Source organism: Suncus etruscus, chromosome 11, assembly GCF_024139225.1.
Source record: "Suncus etruscus isolate mSunEtr1 chromosome 11, mSunEtr1.pri.cur, whole genome shotgun sequence".
Lineage (NCBI taxonomy): Eukaryota > Metazoa > Chordata > Mammalia > Eulipotyphla > Soricidae > Suncus > Suncus etruscus.
This window is the reverse complement of record NC_064858.1, coordinates 105,229,825-105,250,692: the sequence shown is the minus strand read 5'-3', so window position 1 is coordinate 105,250,692 and position 20,868 is coordinate 105,229,825. Positions and strand designations below refer to the sequence as shown.

The 20,868-nt window shown below is 41.4% G+C and overlaps 1 protein-coding gene and 1 non-coding gene across 2 annotated transcripts in view; both read left to right on the top strand.

Annotated features, from left to right (window-relative positions):
* KDM5A (lysine demethylase 5A) overlaps positions 1-20,868 on the top strand; it is a 108,314-nt gene that overhangs the window by 41,883 nt on the left and 45,563 nt on the right. The window contains exons 15-18 of the mRNA XM_049783032.1: positions 1,789-1,970; positions 2,362-2,486; positions 4,341-4,491; positions 18,979-19,093. Of these exons, the coding sequence (XP_049638989.1) occupies positions 1,789-1,970; positions 2,362-2,486; positions 4,341-4,491; positions 18,979-19,093 (573 nt within the window). The remainder of the gene's footprint in view (positions 1-1,788; positions 1,971-2,361; positions 2,487-4,340; positions 4,492-18,978; positions 19,094-20,868) is intronic.
* Positions 16,847-16,953, top strand: LOC126023489 (U6 spliceosomal RNA). Its single transcript, XR_007500607.1, has one exon. It is a non-coding gene; the product is annotated as a U6 spliceosomal RNA (small nuclear RNA).

The window sequence follows — 20,868 nt, the reverse complement described above, 5'->3', positions numbered from 1 at the left end:
TATTCTAAAGTATTTCCTAGGAACGGTAGTCCATAGGTTCCATTTCGGGAAATGGTCTAATATCTCATTTGGGCCAGAGAGGAGGTTCAGTGTGCTGACTATTGCATGGACTTTTCATGCCTGAGCCTGGGTACAATTCTTAGCAGTGACATTGGGAGCGGCCCATTGGCTCTGTGCTAGAAGTAGTCCCTAAGCATTGATAGGAATGGTCTAAATTCCCTCCTAGTCTTTTTTCCCCCCAAAGCATCTAAAACTTGGTTAGTAGGTTGGTGCTAGGGGTTAAACACATAGTCTCAGGCCTGCAGTAATAGTGCTTGGTCACTGAGTTGCCTACAATGTGTTTTGGAACCAGTTTAGTTTTGTTTGTTTTTTGGTTTTGTTTTCTGTTTTTGCTGCTCAGTGGTTACTCTTGGCTCTATGTTCAGAAATTACTCCTTGCAGGCTGGAGGGACCTTAATGGACACTGGGGATTGGACCTGGATTTGCCACATGCAAGGCAAACGCCCTTCCCGCTGTGCTATTGCCCCTTCCCCTGGAAACAAGTTTGAAGAAAAGTTTTTAAAGAAACATTTTATGCTAATATAAGAAAAGAGATACCTAAGTGTTGTCAAGAGACTTTGTTTTTTATTTTATTGGGCCACACCTGATTGTTCAAGGGCTTATTCCTGACTCAGGAATTACTCAGGCAGTTCTTGGGATTGAACTCAGGTCAGCTTCATGCACGGTGAACACCCTACCTGTTGTACTTATCACCTGGGCCTCAGTTAAAACAGAGCATTTTGATTAAACCTTTATCAAAACCAAAATGTATGTTGAAAAAACAATTATGTTTGCTATTTATTAGGTTCCCACTCTCAAATTTATATATCTAAATACATACCTTGATCAAGTAAGTAGAAACTGTACAGGGAGATTTCGTGCATTCAAATATTATATTTTCTGGCCAGAGAGAGTGCTCATTTTGTCATTTTTTTGCATGCATGGACCCCTGAGAACCATTGGGAATGAACCCCTGAGCATAGAGCTGAGAGTAGACCTTGAGCACCATGTGCTGCCAAAAGCCAAAGAAAGTACTTTTTAAAAAAACTTATTTTTTCCTGAGAATCATATTCTGCGCTGATTATTTGATGCTTGCTCAAGTAGATTTTATCTTGACCTTCTAATTGCAACATATCTTCAACTGTCAAAAATGGCTATTTTGGGCCAGCGAGATAGCACAGCGGTAGGGTGTTTACCTTGTACGCTGTCACCACAGAACAGACAGTGGTTTGAATCCCAGCATCCCATATGGTCCCCTGTGCCTGCCAGGAGTGATTTCTGAGCACAAAGCCAGGAGTAACTCCTGAGTGCCGCCGGGTGTGACCTAAAAACCAAAAAAAGAGAGGCTATTTGAACTTTGTAATAATCATATTGTATTTAGAAAGTAGTTTTATTAGTCAAGTATACATTCTTGGTTTGGTCTACTCCCATTCAAAACAATTTGCTAGTATTATTTTCAGAAATGGTACTCTGGGGCCAGAGCTGTAGCTCAGCGGTAGGGCATTTGACATGAATATGATTGACCCAGGATGGATTGCGGTTCGATCCCTGGCATTCCATATGTTCCTCCAAGCCAGTAACCCCTGAACGTCACCGGTTGTGGCTTAAAAACAAAAACAAAACAAAACAAAAGTTACTCTGATTGTATACAATTTTTACTCTCATATTTATGTCTTAAATCAGAGAAAAAAAGCTAATGACAAGTTCTTTGATGCTTGAAAAATTAGAAAGATGTCACTTTTGTTTCAGGGTGTCCTGATGTCAGAAGAAGAAGTGTTTGAACTTGTTCCTGATGATGAACGACAGTGCTCAGCATGCAGAACCACATGTTTTCTCTCTGCTCTCACGTGCTCCTGTAATCCAGAACGACTTGTTTGTCTCTATCACCCAACAGATCTGTGCCCCTGCCCTATGCAGAAGAAATGTCTTAGGTATCTAGAAGTTTCTTATAAAACTACTTCCACTATTTTAAAACCAAGTGTTTTGGGGTGGTAGGAACCCAAGTGTTTGAATTCTTTCTCGTTTCTTCCCTGAATCTGATAGCTGAATTTATAGTTTATGTACCTTTTAGGTTTCTTTGATTCTTCTTTATTTGATTCAGTGACCCATTGTCCTAGCTATTGTACTTTTCTTATGATAATAGTGCTACATATTTTTGGGTGGGACATTTGAGGTTTGAATGATCTTAAAGATATAAAGCATCTGTTCTACTGAACCAGACACCCCAGTTTCCTTAAAGTTTTGAGTTATTTTCAAGTTGTTAATTTTTGAAGTTTTTATAGCTATGTCTTTGTGAGTTTTTATTTATTTTTGTTTTTAAAGGTATCGTTACCCGTTAGAAGACCTTCCTTCTTTGCTATATGGTGTGAAAGTCAGGGCACAGTCCTATGACACTTGGGTCAGTCGTGTAACAGAAGCATTGTCTGCCAACTTCAGCCACAAGAAAGGTTAAGTTTCCTCTTTTTATAAGCATATCCTGAAATTGTTACTACTTTGAAAGAGGTCTTGTTTTATGCTTTTCTTTTAAGAAGAAAATATCTAGAATTTATGAGATTTGAAGCTAATGTGTTCACTATGAGCTTTTTTTTGTTTTCGTTTTGGGGTCACACCTGGCTCCTTGCTCAGAAGTTGCTCCTGACAAACTGGGGGACCGGGTTGGGGGTGGGGGGAAGGACCATAAGGGATGCTGGGATTTGAACTGGGGTCCGACCTATGTTGACCGCGTGCAAGACAAATGCCTCACCGACATGCTATCTCTTCGGTCCCCTACTATGAGCTTTTTAATTTTAAACCAAGATTTGGGAATCATGGTTTTATTTATTTATTAATTATTATTTATTCATTTTTGTTTTTTGGGCCATACCTGGCACTGCTTGGGTTATTCCTGGCTCTGAGCTCAGAAATCACTCCTAGCAAGCTGGGTGGGGGGAAACGAATTGGACATGGGTCATTCCCGGGTCGGCCAAATGCTTTACTGATGTCCTCTCTCTCCAACCCTGAATCACAGTTTAAAATGAAAAAGTTGATCTGGGGCCGGAGAGATAGCATGGAGGTAAGGCGTTTGCCTTTCATGCAGGAGGTCATCGGTTCGAATCCCGGCGCCCCATATGGTCCTCTGTGCCTGCCAGGAGCAATTTTTGAGCCTGGAGCCAGAAATAACCCCTGAGCACTGCCGGGTGTGACCCAAAAACCACAAAAAAAAAAAAAAAAAAAAAAAAAAGTTGATCTAAGGTCCAGAGAATGAGTACAATATGTGTTTCCCTTGCACTTGGCTGACCTGTATGATCCCTGGCACCTCATATGGTTCTATACCCCAAGTTGATTCTATGAGTGATTGTTAAGCATAGCACGAGCAAGCTCTGAGCACAGCAGAGCTTGTCCCCCTCTAAAATTTGACTAAAACTTGTTAATATGGGGCCAGAGCAATAGCACAAGGTTATGACATTTGCCATGCACGGGCCAACCTGGGTTTGAACCCGGACATCCCAGTCTGCTAGGGATTTTTTTTTGGCATTGTCATAATTTTTATTTCTTCATTTTAAAGTTCTTCAATGTAATCTAAATAGTGCTTAAAGTTTATGTAATGTTAGCAAAATTTGCAGTTCTAATAAAAAGTGAAAAATAAGTTTATTACTATTAATTTTAATACTAGCTTGTCTCTAGTATTTGTCTTAAATTATTACAAGGTTGTCTTAAATTATTACTTGAAAAGAAGCAAATAAGATAGTACAGAAACCATAATCAACTCAAAACCAACCTTACAATTTTTCTTTTTTAATCAAATAAAAGGGATGATTTCTTATTGCAGAGCCAGGAGCGCTGCCAGGTGTGGCCCAAAGACAAAAACAAAACAAGACAAAAACCTTCTTAATATAAAATGTAACAAGTATCTAACTTGTCTAGATACTAGGTATTCTAGTCTAGGTATTCATTATCAGTGCACTGACATTAAGTTTTTTTTTGGGTCACATCAGTTGCTCAAGATTTAACTTGGTTTTGCATCAGGGATCATGTAAGTGATAATGAAGGGGCTCTGGGAACCATAAAGTCGGCTCAAGGTTGGTGGTCTTCGGGGAGTGTGGGATGCTGGGGTCAAAGCAAGGTCAGCTACGTGCAAGGCAAGTGCCCTACCTGCTCTCCAACCTCTAATATTACTGTATTTAATGACAAATTTTTTTACATGAGAAATTATAAGGGTTAGTTGTGGACAACTGGGCAATCTTTACTGGTATCATGTTTATGTTAGTAGGTTGATGGTTCACTTGAGAAAGAATGATAAGTGGCTTTAAATATTTTCACAGACTTGATTGAATTACGGGTAATGCTGGAAGATGCTGAAGATAGGAAGTACCCAGAAAATGACCTCTTTCGAAAACTTAGGGATGCTGTTAAAGAAGCTGAAACCTGTGCTTCTGTGGCTCAACTGCTTCTGAGCAAAAAGCAGAAACACAGGTAAGACTTAGGAGATTCAAAGTCTCCAAGCGGTTTTGTTGTTTTCCAGAAAAAAAAACTAGAAACTTCAACTGACTCTTGCCTGTTTCTCCTTCAATAATGATCTAATTTTACTTAAAATCAGTCTGTCAGTTTTGCTTTACTCTGCAATGCTCTTTCGCTTGCTTTTCTTCATACACACTAGGTTCATTCCTTGATTTTTTTTTTTTTTTTTTTTGGGATCATATCCAGTAGTCTCAGCTAACTCCTGGCTCTGAACTCATAGAGTTCAGAGATGATTCTCAGCAGACTTGGGGAACCATCTAAGGTGCCAGGGATTTAATCCAGGCCAGCTACATGTAAGGCAAATAATTGTCCTACCTGCTTTCTACTACTGGTCTGTCATACAAGGTACAATCTTGATTGTTTAGAACTTTTATGCTTGCTATTCCACTTGCCTGGAATTCTCTTCCCCTGATAACCAGATTGTGGTGGTGTTGTTATTTATTTATTTATTTATTTATTTATTTATTTATTTATTTATTTATGTTTTTTTGGTTTTTCGGCCACACCCATTTTGATGCTCAGGGGTTACTCCTGGCTAAGCGCTCAGAAATTGCCCCTGGCTTGGGGGAACCATATGGGACGCTGGGGGATCGAACCTCGGTCCTGATCCTTGGCTAGCGCTTGCAAGGCAGACACCTTACTTCTAGCGCCACCTCGCCGGCCCCGACTTGTGTTGTTGTTTTTGTTTTTGGCCACACCCTGCAGCACTCAGGGGTTTACTCCTGGCAATCTCAGAAATCACTCCTGGCAGGCTCAGGGACCAAATGGCATGCTGAGAATTGAACCCTATTCTGTCCCATGTCAACTGTGTGCGTGGCAAATCCCCTATGTACTGTGCCCATCCTGATACCTTGCAAATATGTTTCAGATGTCTCACTTGGAGATGGCAATCCTTTATAAAACATACGTGTGTGTGTGTGTGTGTGTGTGTGTGTGTGTGTGTGTGTGTGAGAGAGAGAGAGAGAGAGACTGTTGTTTTTCTCTAATACCTGATACACTTGGAGATGGCAATCCTTTATAAAACGTGTGTGTGTGTTACTGTTTTTTTCTGATACCTGATACACTAAAATTACTATCCATATATTCTTTTCTTCCCTGATTTTTTGGTTTTGGGTCATACCTTGCAACACTTGGGTTACTCTTGGCTCTGTGCTCAAAAATCACTTCTGGCAGGCTCAGGGGATCATATGGCATGCTGGGAATTGAACTACCGTCTGTCTTGGGTTGGCTGTGTGCAAGGCAAATGCCCTACCACAGTGCTATCTCTCTGCCCCCCCCCATCATTATTGTACACTAATTGATATCATAATTGTATACTAAGATACAGTGTTGGGGAGATTTTATTTATTAATTTAGGGATTGGGGCTGTATCAAGTAGTGCTAGACTTAGTGCTGGCCCTGCACTCAAGAATCAGTCATGGGGTTGGAGAAGATAGCACAGCAGTAGGGCATTTGCCTTGCAAGCGGCTGACCCAGGACTGATGTTGATTTGAATCCCGGTGTCCCTTATGGTTCCCTGAGTCTGCCAGGAGGAACCCCTGAGCACTGCTGGGTGTGACCCAAAAACCAAATAAATTTAAAAAAAAAAATCAGTCCTGGTTGGATGGAGAGATAGCACAGTGGTAGGGCGTTTTCCTTGCATGTAGCCGATCCAGGACACACAGTGGTTTGAATCCCGGCATCCCATATGGTCCCCTATGCCTGCCAGGAGCGATTTCTGAGCACAGAGCCAGGAGTAACCCCTGAGAGCCACCGGGGTGTTTGACAGAAAACCAAAAAAAAATGTGGGCTGGTAGTGGGGCATGTGGATGCTGGAGATCGAACCAAGGTCAGTTGTGTGCAAGGCAAGCGCCCTACTAGCTGTGCTATCACACCAGAGCCTGAAGTTTTAATTTTTTTTTTTCGGGCCACACTCATTTGATGCTCAGGGGTTACTCCTGTCTAAGCGCTCAGAAATTGCCCCTGGCTTGGGGGGACCATATGGGACGCTGGGGGATCGAACCTCGGTCCCTCCTTGGCTAGCGCTTGCAAGGCAGCCACCTTACCTCTAGCGCCACCTTGCCGGCCCCTGAGTTTTAATTTTTTGTTGCTGCATTTTTTTGTTTAGAACAATGCTTCACTTATATAGGTTTGTGTACACTAGGTATTTATAAATATACACTAAACTACATAATAGTGCCGAAGCAGTAGCGCAGGCAGTAGGGTATTTGCCTTACACACGCTAACCTAGGACGAACTGCTGTTCAATCCCCTGGTGTTTCATATGGTCCCCCAAACCAGGAGCAATTTTTGAGTACATAGCCAGGAGTAACCCCTGAGTGTCACTGGGTGTAGCCCAAAAATCAAAATCAAAACAAACAAAAAAACTACATAATAAAGATAGTGCCAGCTATGAGTAACCTTGATGCAGAGGAAGCTTTTTTGTGGTGCCAGAGATGCAGTGCTTGGTCTCCTGTGGCCTCAGAGATAAGATGCATTTGTTGTACTGCTGAGCCCTCATTAGTCTAGAACTCTTCCCTTAGAAAGGGGAACACACAAAAATAATTGTTTCTAAGGGATTATTGACACCTATACCAGATGAAAGATACTTTTTTTTTTACATCTTTATTTGTATTCTTTAAGTTTATTGTGGATTTTTAATTTTTTTTTATTTTATTGAGACCATTGTGATTTAAAAAGTTCTTCATAGTTGGGTTTCAGACATACAATGAATCAGGGCCAAACCCACCATCAGTGTCAACCTTCCTCCATGTACCCAGAGTGCGTTCCAACCACCATCCTTTGCCCTCCAACCTGCTAGTATAATAGGCCCATTTAAATTTCTAGCTAGAGATTGGGTCTCTTGATTCCATTGTTGTTGACTTTGGTTTGGATATTTAGTTCTATCCTTTTTTTTTTCTTTTCTCCACCAATGCACCTGAGACCATTTGGCCTCTGGCCCCCATTCTTTCATATTTGTGTTTCTCCTCTCAGTTTTGTTTCTTCTCCTTACCATACTCTGGAATCGAGGGTGTTCGAGAATACTCTCATTTAGACCATTGTGCTTTTGCATGCAGTTATTTTAAATAACATATATAAGTGATATCACTTTGTATTTATCCTTCTCTGGCTTCATGTAACATTAATATCTTCCAGTTCCTTCCATGTTGTTGTAAACTGTATGCTTGCATCATTCCTTATAGCTATGTAGTATTCCATTGTATATATGTGCCACATCTTCATGATTCACTCGTCTATTGTTGGACATCTAGATTGATTCCAAATCTTTTTTTTTTTTTTTTTGGTTTTTTTTTTGGGCCACACCCGGCGGTGCTCAGGGGTTACTCCTGGCTGTCTGCTCAGAAATAGCTCCTGGCAGGCACGGGGGACCCTATGGGACACCGGGATTCGAACCAACCACCTTAGGTCCTGGATCGGCTGCTTGCAAGGCAAACGCCACTGTGCTATCTCTCCGGGCCCTTTTTTTTTTTTTTTAATGGGGACTCACATTCTGGAAAGTATGTGACCACTTTAATCTCCAAGCTAGAAGTATTTGTACATTGTTTGATCTTTAAAACAATACAGATGGCTCTAGGTGGTTTGTAATCTTTCTTTTTTTTTTTTGGATTATTTTATATTTTTACTTTTCTTTTTTTTTAGTTTTTTTTTTTTTTTTTTTTTAGTTTTTTTGGGTCACACCCGGCAGTGCTCAGGGGTTACTCCTGGCTGTCTGCTCAGAAATAGCTCCTGGCAGGCACGGGGGACCATATGGGACACCGGGATTCGAACCAACCACCTTTGGTCCTGTATCGGCTGCTTGCAAGGCAAACACTGCTGTGCTATCTCTCCGGGCCCATTATTTTATATTTTTAATTATCTTTGTTTAACCACCGTGATTACAAATATAATTGTAGTTGTATGATTACAGTCATGTAAAGAACACCCCCCTTCACCAGTGCAGGATTCCCACCACCTGATTCCAAATCTTAACTATTGTACTAAGTGCTGTGATGAATAGAAGTGTGCATCATCCTTTTGGATATTTTTTTGTCCTGGGGATAGATACCCAAAAGAGGGATTGCTGGGTCGTACAGCAGCTCAATCTTGAGTTGACTAAGAATTTCCATGCTGTTTTTCACATTTCCACAAGTAGTGGATGAGAATTCCTTTCTCACCACATCCCTACAACAGTGATTGTTCCATTATTTTTGATATGTATCTTTTCTATTGGTGTGAGTTGATATCTCATAGTTAGTTGTCTTGATTTGAATTTCCCTAATGATAAGTGATGACAGCATTTTTTCATGTGTCTGTTGGCCATCTGTAGGTCTTCCTCAGATCAGAATCTGTTTCCTCTCCCCATTTTTGATGGAGTTTTTTGATTTTGTGGAGTTAATTAACCTTTGAGGATTTTGTATTTCCTAGATTCAAACTTTTTTTTTTTGCGACCCCCCCCCCAGATTCAAACTTTTATCTGAAGTTTTGCATGCAAAATTTTTCTCCCATTCAGTTAGCTGTCTTCTAATTTTAGCCCATGTTTCTTTTTGCTATACAGAAACTTTTTAGTTTGATGTAGTACGTTTTATTCAGATTTGTTGCTATAGCACTTGTCATTGGCATCATTATCATTGAAGTCTACTTTGAGGTCTAAGTCTTAGAGTGTTCTGCCTCTGTTGTTCTCAGTGAATTTTATGGATTCAGGTCTAATCTCAAGGTCTTTAATCAATACTTCTTGACTTTTGTGTAAGGTATGACAAAAGGGTCGATCTTTAATTTCTTACACGTGCTATCTAATTGTTCCAACACCATTTGTTGAAGAGACTGTCTTTTCCATTTCAAGCTCTTGACTATTGTCAAAGATTGACCATCATATACTTGGGGGTTTATTTCTTTTTTTTGTTTTGTTTTTTGTTTTTTTGGGCCACACCCGGTAATGCTCAGGGGTTACTCCTGGCTATGCGCTCAGAAGTCGCTCCTGGCTTGGGGGGGGGGGGACCATATGGGACGCCGGGGGATCAGACCACCATGGTCCGTCCTAGGCTATCTCTGGCAAGGCAGACACCTTACCTCTAGTGCCACCGCGCTGGCCCCCCACTTGGGGGTTTTTCACTGGATAATCTATTCTGTCTTTGTTCCACTCCCATCCTATTTTAATCACGATGGCTTAAAATTAATGAGATGCCTCCCGGTTTCTTGTTTTTTTTTTTTTTTATTAAATATATATATATATTTTTTTTTGTTTTGTTTTTGTTTTTGTTTTTGTTTTGTTTTTGGGCCACACCTGGCGGCGCTCAGGGGTTACTCCTGGCTGTCTGCTCAGAAATAGCTCCTAGCAGGCACGGGGGACCATATGGGACACCAGGATTCGAACCAATCACCTTTGGTCCTGGATCGGCTGCTTGCAAGGCAAACGCCGCTGTGCTATCTCTCTGGGCCCTATTAAATATATTTTTTATTTAAGTAACATGATCATATTTGGGTTACAGTCATAACCAGAGCACCCCCCTTCACCAGTGCAACATTACCCCCTCCCCCCTTCCCATCCCCTGCCTGTAATCGAGACAGGCATTCTACTACAGTAATTTGTTTTTAAGTTCAGTAAGTTGTATTTTTTTCCTTAAAGGATAAGAGTAAAAAAATATAGTAAAGGTGTGATAGTGGCAATCGCCAATGTTTGCAAAGGTCCAGAAAAATGGAGAAAATGGAAAAAAAAATTCTTGACCTGATTACAAAAAGGCCTCACCCCAGAAGTTTATTGGCATAAGACAGACTCTGGGTTCCAGGCATACCAGTCTATCCAACGCCAGTCATTCTCAAGGTCCCGGTGAAACTTTTTCACACTTTAGCTATAGTTGGTATCAGACTTTTATATTTAAAGACTCTGGATTCTGTGCATTTCTTTCGTTGATGTCAGGCTGATGTGGAGCATCCTCTAGTTTCAGCATATCATTAAATGCAGAGCTATCTGCCCTGCATGCAGACTGTTGCTGAGTCGCCTGGGTGTTGGGAGTACTCTTTGGAGTAAGTCAATGCCAAAGCAGTGGTAGGTCTTCTCTGGTAGAGACTTGGATCCAGAGAAAAAGAGGGACAGCTTTCCTGGCATGTGCACTCTTCTGGGTCCAACTGCGAGCTCCCTCTCCAGTTTGAAAATTGAAAGGGAGGAGTTTCCCTCCTCCGCCCGCCCCCCAGGGCCCGAGATGCCCGGCCGGCCATTAAGACCCGCCTGACGTGGGGGGTCTCAGTCTCCTGGACCAAGTTTTTTATGGTTCCACACAAATTTTATAACTGACTGTTCTAAATCCATGAAGAATGTTGTCTGAAGTTTTGAATAGAGATTGCATTAGGTAAGATGGTCATTTTGATAAACTTGATTCTTCCAATCCATGAATATGAAATGTTCTTTTATTTCCTTAGGTCAGGGGTCTCAAACTCGGGCCTGCGAGCCATTTGCGGCCCTCTGTACAACATTTTGTGGCCCTGCCCTAGAAGAATCTTTTTTGTTTTGTTTTAGTTGTTTGGGTCAAAATCCCCCTCCCCCCAATGTTCAAGCCTTACTACTGACTTTGCACTCAAGGATCACCCCAACTTTGCCTCCTGAGGCCCCCGGGTAAATTGAGTTTGAGACCCCCAGCCTTAGGTCTTAGTCAATTTCTTTACTCAGTTTCTTTCTTAAGTGTTTTGAAGTTTTCATGATATAGGTTTCTTACCTCTCTTGTTAGGTTGATTCCTAGGTACTTGATATTTTTTGAACACTATTTATTTATTTATTTACTTATTTATTTATTTATTTATTTATTTTTTAGTTTTTAGTTTTTTTGGGTCACACCAGCAGCGCTCCCTCCTAGCAGGCTCGGGGGACCATATAGGATGCCGAGATTCGAACCAATGACCTTCTGCATGAAAGGCAAATGCCTTACCTCCATGCTATCTCTCTGGCCCCTGGACACTATTTTAAGTGGGTTAGACTCTTTGGTCTCATTCTCTTCTGAGTCGTTCTTTGTATAAAGGAATGTAACTATCTTTTGTGTATTGACTTTGTAGCTGGCTGAAGCCTCATCCCCCACCCTTTCTCCCTAGGTAACTTGACCTTACCTGCAAGACCCCACCCATTCCTGGGAGGGGTCTTGGAAAAGGTAGATAAGTTATGGACCAGAGGGGATTAGGGCTTTTGCCTGGCTCTCTGGCTCTCGGGTCTTTGCCCTTTTGGTCTTTGGCCAGCATGGAGTCAAAGGGAAGATGGCTGAAAGGAGTTAAGATGCAGGGCTAGTGAAGAATGGCTGTGCTTGAAAGGTTATGATATAAGCCACACATGTGGTGAATAGGGCATGAATAAAGTTGATGCTTCCTGATGCCTGTCTCTGGATGAGTCTGATTCTGCAGTTCACCTAAACCTGGGACCCGCCAGCTGGATGGGGGTTGCGGAGCCACGTGGCCTGGGATGGCAGAGAAAGATTCATCCATCCACCACCATCACTAATTATTTAATGCAACAGCTGGCCACTTTGCTGTATTGGTTTATTGTTTCTAGGAGCTTTTGTTAGACTATAGGGTCTTCAATATATATCATCATGTCATCCACAAATACAGATAGTTTTTCTTTTTCTATTTGGATTCCTTTTGTTTCCTTCTCTTAACTGATTGCTCTTGCTAGGACTTCTAATACTATATTGAGTAAGAGTGGAGACAGCGGACATCCTTGCCTAGTGCCTGACATTAGTGGAAATGTTTTCAGTTTTTAACCATTAAGAAAAATGTTGGCTGTGGGCTTTTTATAGGTAGCTTCTTGAGGAAGATTAAGATTCCTTCCACACCTGTTTTATGAGGGTTTTAATCATGAAAGTGTGCTGGATTTTGTCATATGTTTTTCTGCATCAATTGATACTGCGTTTTTATCCTCCTTTTTACTGATGTGTATGAAGTTGATTTGCATTACATCCCTGTGATGACACTCAGTTGGTCATGATGTATGATCTTTTTGATGCATTGTTGGATTTGGTTTGCTAAGATTTTGTTGAAAGATTTTTGTATCGGGGCCAAAGAGAGCATGGAGGTAAGGCTACAGGCAGAAGCTCGATGGTTCGAATCCCGGCATCCCATATAGTTCCCAGAGCCTGTCAGGAGCGATATCTGAGCATAGAGCCAGGAATAACCCCCTTAGCACTGCCGGGTGTGACCCAAAAACAAAACAAACAAAATACAAGATTTTTGTATCAATGCTCATCAGTGAGATTGGTCTGTAGTATTCTTTCTTTGTAGTGTCTGTCAGCTTTGGGAATAAACATGATGTTAGCTTCATAGAAGGTATTAGGGAGGATTCCCGTCTCTTGAATATTTTGGAAGAGTCTCAGAATCAGTAGTAGTAACTCTTCTCAGAATGTTTGATAAAACTCACTGGTAAAACTGTCAGGTCCTGGACTTTTATTCGTAGGGAGTTTTTTAATTACTGTTTCAATTTTCTTATTTGTGATTGGCCTGTTTAGGCTTTCTATTTCCTCCTCATTCAGTTTTGGAAGATTATATTTTTCCAGAAATCTGTTCTCTAGCTTCTTTAGAAGGTAGGTTTTCTAGCTTAAGAGAGTATAGTTGTTTATAATAAGCTCTCAGGGGGTAATCTTTCCCCTTTCATTTCTGATCTGATTTATTTGAGTATTTCCTTTTTTTTCCTTGTGAGTTTTGACAACAGTTGCTGTCTTGTTTCTTATTTAAAAAAAAAAAAAAACCAGCTCCTTGTTAAATCCAGTCTTTGTTTTGTTTTCTTTATTTCTATATTTTTGATTTCTGCTATGGTTTTTATAATTTCTTTTCTTCTGCTGTGTTTCTGTTCCTTTGCTGTTGGTTTTCCAGATATCTATATATATATCTATATATATAGATTTTTTTTTTCGGGCCACACCCATTTGATGCTCAGGGGTTACTCCTGGCTAAGCGCTCAGAAATTGCCCCTGGCTTGGGGGGACCATATGGGACACTGGGGGATCGAACTGTGGTCCTTCATTGGCTAGCGCTTGCAGGGCAGACACTTTACCTCTAGCGCCACCTCGCCGGCCCCAGTTTTCTAGATATTTTAAGATGTGCCTTTAGGTTGTTGATTTTATCTTCTCTCATTATGTAGGCCTGCATTGCTGAGTTTCCCCCTAAATGCTAATTTTGTTGTGTCCCATATATTTTGGTAATTTGTTTCTTTATTATCATAAGTCTCAAGGAATCTATTTCTTTCTTGATTTCTTCTTTGATTCAGCTCTTGTTGAGCTGTTGTTTAGTCTCCAGGTGTTAGAAATTTTTCTACAACTTTTCTTTTTTGTTTTCTTTTTTGTTTTTTGGGCCACACCCGGCGATGCTCAGGGGTTACTCCTGGCTGTCTGCTCAGAAATAGCTCCTGGCAGGCACGGGGGACCATATGGGACACCGGGATTCGAACCAACCACCTTTTTTTGGTCCTGGATCGGCTGCTTGCAAGGCAAACACCGCTGTGCTATCTCTCCGGGCCCTCTACAACTTCTTTTTACAATCAATCTTAACCTCTGTGATTATACAACTTCTTTTTACAGTTAGTCTTGATTTTTCTTATTTAGGACGGTGCTTCACATATCATAGGTGTGTGATCAGTATTTGTAAATAAACATACTATATGCTAAAGGTAGGTGGCAGCAGTGAGTAATCTTGATGCAGGGGAAGCTTTTTTGTGGTGCCAGAGATTCAATGCTTGGCCTCCTGTGGCCTCAGAAGTATGAGGCACTTGTAATGCTGAGCCCTCTTAGAACTCTTTTTTTTAGAAAGGGGACACACAAAAATAATTGTTTCTAAATAATTGTTTCACATCTTATTTTTAACTATTATTTATTGATGAATTGTTTTTTATTTATATATCTATTTATATATATTTATTATATATTATTATATATATATCTTTATTTAAGCACCATGATTACAAGCATGTTTGTAGTTGGGTTTCAGTCATAAACAGAATAACCCCCTTCACCAGTGCAACATTACCACCACCAATGCCTCCCCTCCTCTTGCACCCCTGCCTGTATTTGCACCAGGCATTCTACTGCTCTCATTCTTTAATATTGTCATGCTAGTTGTTTGTATAGTTATTCCTACCACTGTTTACCACTCTTTATGGTGAGCTTTAAATTGTGAGCCCTTCCAGCCCTTAACTCTATTGTTTCTGGGCCTTATTAAAGTACGTCTTTAATTAATATAGGCTCTGTTCAAGCTCCTTAATGTGGGCCTTCTCCAGTTTAGTCTTTAGCATAGGTACCCTTAAGGCTGAGATCCAAAGCTTGAGGATCTTGGTGGGGGCCTTGAGCCCTTGGGTGGGGAGAGGGAGAGGGAGGAGGGGGTGCAGAGAGAGTGGGGGGAGGAGAGAGAAGAGAGATCAGGAGGAGCTTCGAGTTGTAATAAATTTTCTTCCCCCACCTTCCCCCTCATCTTTAATTTTTCTTAAAACCCATAGAAGAGTTTCTGTGAGTTTCTGCATCTATCTCTCTCGAGACCTCTGGCTTATTTCACTCAGCATAATAGATTCCATGTATATCTATGTATAGGAAAATTTCATGACTTCATCTCTCCTGGTGGCTGCATAATATTCCATTGTGTATATGTACCACCGTTTCTTTAGCCATTCATCTGTTGAAAGGCATCTTAGTTGTTTCCAGAGTCTGGCTATTGTAAATAGCGCTGCAATGAATATAGGTGTGAGGAAGGCATTTCTGTATTGTAGTTTTGTGTTCCTAGGGTATATCTCTAGGAGTGGAATGGCTGGATCATATGGGACAAGAGTCAAAAAATCCAAAAATGGAGCAAGGAAAGCCTCTTCAACAAGTGGCTTTGGCACAACTGACTAGCCACTTGCAAAAAAGCAAACTCAGACCCCCATCTAACACCATGCACAAAGATCAAATCCAAATGGATTAAAGACCTGGATATCAGACCTGAAACCATTAGGTATATTAAAAAATACATAGGTAAAACACTATATGACATTGAGATTAAAGGCATCTTCAAGGAGGAAACAGCACTCTCCAAACAAATTAAAGCAGAGATAAACAGATGGGACTATATTAAGATGAGAAGCTTCTGCACCTCAAAGGAAATAGTGCCTAAGACTCAAAAGCCACCCACAAAATTGGAGAAACTGTTTAGCCAATACCCATCAGACAAGGGACTAATATAAAAAATATACAAGGTGCTGACAGAACTTAATAAGAAAAAAACATCTAACCCCATCAGAAATGGGGAGAAGAAATGAACAGACATTTCCTTAAAGAAGAAATACAAATGGCCAAAAGATACATGAAAAAATGCTCCACATCACTAATCATCAGGGAGATGCAAATCAAAACTATAATGAGGTACCACCTTATACCACAGAGACTGGCACACATCACAAAGAACAAGAACAAGCAGTGCTGGCAGGGATGTGGAGAGAAAGGAACTTTTATTCACTGCTAGTGGGAATGCTGCCTAATCTAACCTTTATGGAAAACAATATGGAGATTCCTCAATAAACTGGAAATTGAACTCCCATATGACTGATTGGTTTTTGGGCCACACCCAGCAGTGTTCAGGGGCTGCTCCTGGCTCTGCACTCAGAAATGTCCTCTGGCAGGCTGGGGCCCCATATGGGATGCCGGAAATCAAACCGGGTTTCTCCTGGGTCCTCAGAATGCAAGGCCCTATAGCCATGCTGTGCTATCTCTCCAGCCCCCTTTTTCTCCACATTTTTATTTGTATTCTTTTCCCCTTTACTTCATTGTGGATTTTTTTATTTGTTTTTGTTGTTTTGGGCTACACCCTGTAGTCTCAGTGGTTACTCCTGGCTCTGCACTCAGGAATTACTTCTGGTAGGCTTGAGGGACCATATGGGATGCTGGGGATTGACCCTGGTCAGCTGCAAGCAAGGCAAATACTCTGCCCACTGTGCTATCACTCTGTTTCTTATTGTTTTTGTTTTTATTATTATTATTTTGGTTTTTGGGTCACACCCGGCAGCGCTCAGGGGTTACTCCTGGCTCTATGCTCAGAAATTGCTCCTGGCAGGCTTGGGTTACCATATGGGATATCGGGATTCGAATCACCGCCTTCTGCATGCAAAGCAAACACCCTACCTCCATGCTCTCTCTCCGGCCCCCCTATTTATTTATTTATTTATTTATTTATTTATTTATTTATTTATTTATTTGGTTTTTGGGCCAGTGACGCTCAGGGGTTCCTCCTACCTATGTGCTCAGAAGTTGCTCCTGGCTTGGGGACCATATGGTACGCCGGGGGATTGAACCGCGGTCCGTTCTAGGCTAGCGCTGGCAAGGCAGACAAAGTAAAATGGGTGCTTGCTTCGGCAGCACATATACTAAAATTGGAACGATACAGAGAAGATTAGCATGGCCCCTGCGCAAGGATGACACGCAAATTCGTGAAGCGTTCCATATGAAAAAAAAAAAAAAAGTAAAATGGAGGGCCCGGAGAGATAGCACAGTGGCGTTTGCCTTGCAAGCAGCCGATCCAGGACCAAAGGTGGTTGGTTCGAATCCCGGTGTCCCATATGGTCCCCTGTGCCTGCCAGGAGCTATTTCTGAGCAGACAGCCAGGAGTAACCCCTGAGCATTGCCGAGTGTGGCCCAAAAACCAAAAACCAAAAAAAAAAAAAAAAAAGTAAAATGGAGGGGCCGGAGAGATAGCATGGAGGTAAGGCGTTTGCCTATCATGCAGAAGGACGGTGGTTCGAATCCCAGCATCCCATGTGGTCCCCCCATGCCTGCCAGTGGCGATTTCTGAGCATAGAGCCAGAAGTAACCCCTGAGTTCTGCCGAATGTGACCCAAAGACCAATAAATTAATAAATAAATAAATAAATAAATAAATAAAATGGAAAGAGAAGAAAAAAGAACAGTAGCAAACTCATTTGTGAAAATAACTGCATCATCAATGAAGTCATGAATACAATGGCAGAAGCTTTACTAAGCTCTTGTTATATATCCAGCTTGTTAAATTGGAGTGTTTAACTGCACTGAACAAAATTCAAAGCGATGATACTTGAATTTTAGGGGCATATACTCAGCTGTAGGGTCTCTTGGAAGAAGGCCCATTTCGAACATGATGACTGTTTGTGTTAGAGTTGCCAAGCTTTCCAGAAGAAGCAAGATATGGGGAAGGTTGCCTGTACTTATTCCAAAAAGAGACCCTGGTGATACTGGCTCAACAACCAGTGTACCTGCAGTATGGCCACATCTGTGTCCCCACAGGGAATCGTAGAGTCGGTGATGTGGCAGGCCATTGGGTAAATGGTGATTCTGAATGATGGAAGCGGCAAGAATGGCTTCAGCAAGTGGGGGCTTGTTCAATCATCTCTTCCTGAGATGGCCAGCTTTGTGCTTAGTAGGTCGGGGTAGCCATAAACTTTCAGTTTACATCTCATTCAAGATAAGGGTATGTCTATAGAGCTGGCCTGGTTCAAACATCTCATTGTCCTTTTTGTTGTATTGATAAGAGGCTCTACATATGCCTGGCTTTGGTCTCCACTGGAGGTTGCTTCTCAGCTTGTAATGCTTGTACTGTGTGGTGTTCACTAAGGTTTGCACTCCTTCAGTGGGTGCTTGTCTGGGATGACTGCTCATGGCACACATTTCTTTGCAGTGCCCTCTTTGTTGCCTTCATATACACGTTTGTTGCCATTGGAGCTTGATTGCAATATCAACAGATGAAGACAACACAGTTGACAGGATCGTGCTCAGTGCTTGTGGGACATTTGGTATTGACACTGGGCAATCTGCTGCAAGGCAGGGAAAAATAATAAGTCATGACACTGTTCTTCAAGACTTTGTTCAACATTTTAATGTTCTGAGACAAAGGGTTTAATTTTATCAGTGATACTAACATTTTACTGGAGGAATGTACTGAATGCTTCAAATTATCAATACTTGTAAAGTAGGAAGAACGGTGACTTGGAGAATTGAATCTTCAAATTGTTAAGAGTTAAACATCTCATGGGGCCGGGCGGTGGAGCTAGAGGTAAGGTGCCTGCCTTGCCTGCGCTAGCCTTGGATGGACCGCGGTTTGATCCCCCGGTGTCCCATATGGTCCCCCAAGCCAGGAGTGACTTCTGAGCGCATAGCCAGGAGTAACCCCTGAGCGTCACCGGGTGTGGCCCCCCCCCAAAAAAAAAGAGTTAAACATCTTTATAAATGGTCACCATTGCATTAGAGCTCTTCAACCCTGACATTCTGAAATTGCTTCAAGTTAGTATGCCATACAGACTAGAACAGAGGTTTTCAGCTGCCAGGCTATAGATCAGTGTCAGTCTGGTTCAAAACAGTAGTATAAGCACCGTGCCCACATTTGCTGGTCCATGGACTGGTTCTGATCTGCAGTATCAAAGGTTCAAAACTGGACCAGAGTACGCCTCTTTAATATCAGAGTGACTCTAAATGTTACTTAATGCATCACTATTATTTCACATCAGGCAGAACCCAGATAGTGGGAGGACTCGGACCAAACTAACAGTGGAAGAATTGAAGGCTTTTGTTCAACAGCTTTTTAGTCTTCCGTGTGTCATCAGCCAAGCTCGACAAGTAAAGGTGGAGTATTACTTTCTTTTCTTGGATAACATTCTATTGCATATTGGTTATTGTGAAGAGACGAGTATACTTAAACTATTTTATTTTTGTAGTTGTTTGATATCTAGTATTTTTTTTTCAAGCATGTGCTATTATTTTGGGGTTGGGGAGTTGGACCACACCTATTGTTGCTCAGGGCCTACTCCTGGCTCTGCACTCAGGGTTGACTTCTGACAGTGGTTGGGGGACCATGTGGGATGCCAGGGATCAAATCCTGGTTGTCAATATGACAGGCATGCACCCTATCCTCTTTGCTATATCTCTCCTCCAACCCTTTACATATTTACCCACACTTGGGATTGAACTTAGGTTGGCAGACTTCCTACCCACTGTATTGTCAATCTGTATCTAGGCAGTCAAAATGTAAAATCTTTTGGTTCCATTCTCAGTCTGTTTTCTTTTTGAAATTCCTCAAATAAGACTAGTTGAGAATTTTTTTAAAATACGGAAATAGTGGGGCCAGAGTGATGGTGCAGCGGTAGGGCATTTGCCTTGCACGCAGCTGACCCAGGACGGATTGCTGGTCGATCCTCCCGAGTCCCATATGGTCCCCCAAGGTAGGAGTGATTTCAGAGCGCATAGCCAGGAGTAACCCCTGAGCATCACCGGGTGTGGCCCAAAAGTCAAAAAACAAAACAAAACAAAAACCAAAAAAATGGAAATAGTAGACCTGGTCTCTATTCCCTGTTTAACATAGATCTAAATATGAAGCAATGAACGAGTTAAAAGAATTGGTTTATGAGCTTATAAAAATGGAAATTATCAGGTCTTTATATTTTCTAATGAATGTGTAAAATCTCAGAAGTGTCTGTTTTAATTTGCTCAGTAATCTTTTGGAAATTCATGATATATTTGATAGTGGGTAAAATAGAAAGCTGTGGTTATTCTCAAAGTTATAGACATGTAAACTTTATTATCAGTTGTCTTAATGTATTTAAGCACAGAATTTTTATACCATTCGTTTACTATTGGAAAACTTTCTTTGAATATTTGTGACTCACACTTGTTTTCTTAACTCAGTTACAAATTCTTTTCTTATGGTGTTGTTTGCTGCTAAGCTTAATTTTCTAAATGTTGGTCTATTTTATGAGTCTTGGCCTTTACTTGGGAACCTACTGTCTTGTTATTTCTACAGTGACACTTAGTATTACCTATATCTTAAAACGTCCAACTTTTCTTCATTTCTTCATTTAAGCAGCATGTCTATCCAAGGTGCATACTTTATATTTTCCTTTCACAGACTCAAAGACATCCCAGGGGCTGGAGCAGTGTAAAGCTTGGGTTGGGTGTTTGTTTTGCATGGCTGCCCAGGTTCTATCCACAGCCTCCCATTTTCCCTGAGACCACAAGAAGTAATTCCTGAACATCGTCAGGTGTGCCCCCCCACCCCCAAATCCAACAACAACCAAAATACAAAGAAACCAGACAAAAATAATAAAGGGCATCCTAAATTTCACACACATCTTCCTTCTATTCCCTGAGGTTCCAGGGGTCAAACTTAAGAGCCTTGGGCCCGGAGAGATAGCACAGTGGTGTTTGCCCTGCAAGCAGCCAATCCAGGACCAAAAGTGGTTGGTTCGAATCCTGGTGTCCCAAATGGTCCCCCGTACATGCCAGGAGCAATTTCTGAGCAGACAATCAGGAGTAACCCCTGAGCACCGCGGGGTGTGGCCCAAAAACCAAAAAAAAAAAAAAAAAAAAAAAACCCTTAAGAGCCTTAAGCAAGGTATTGGATA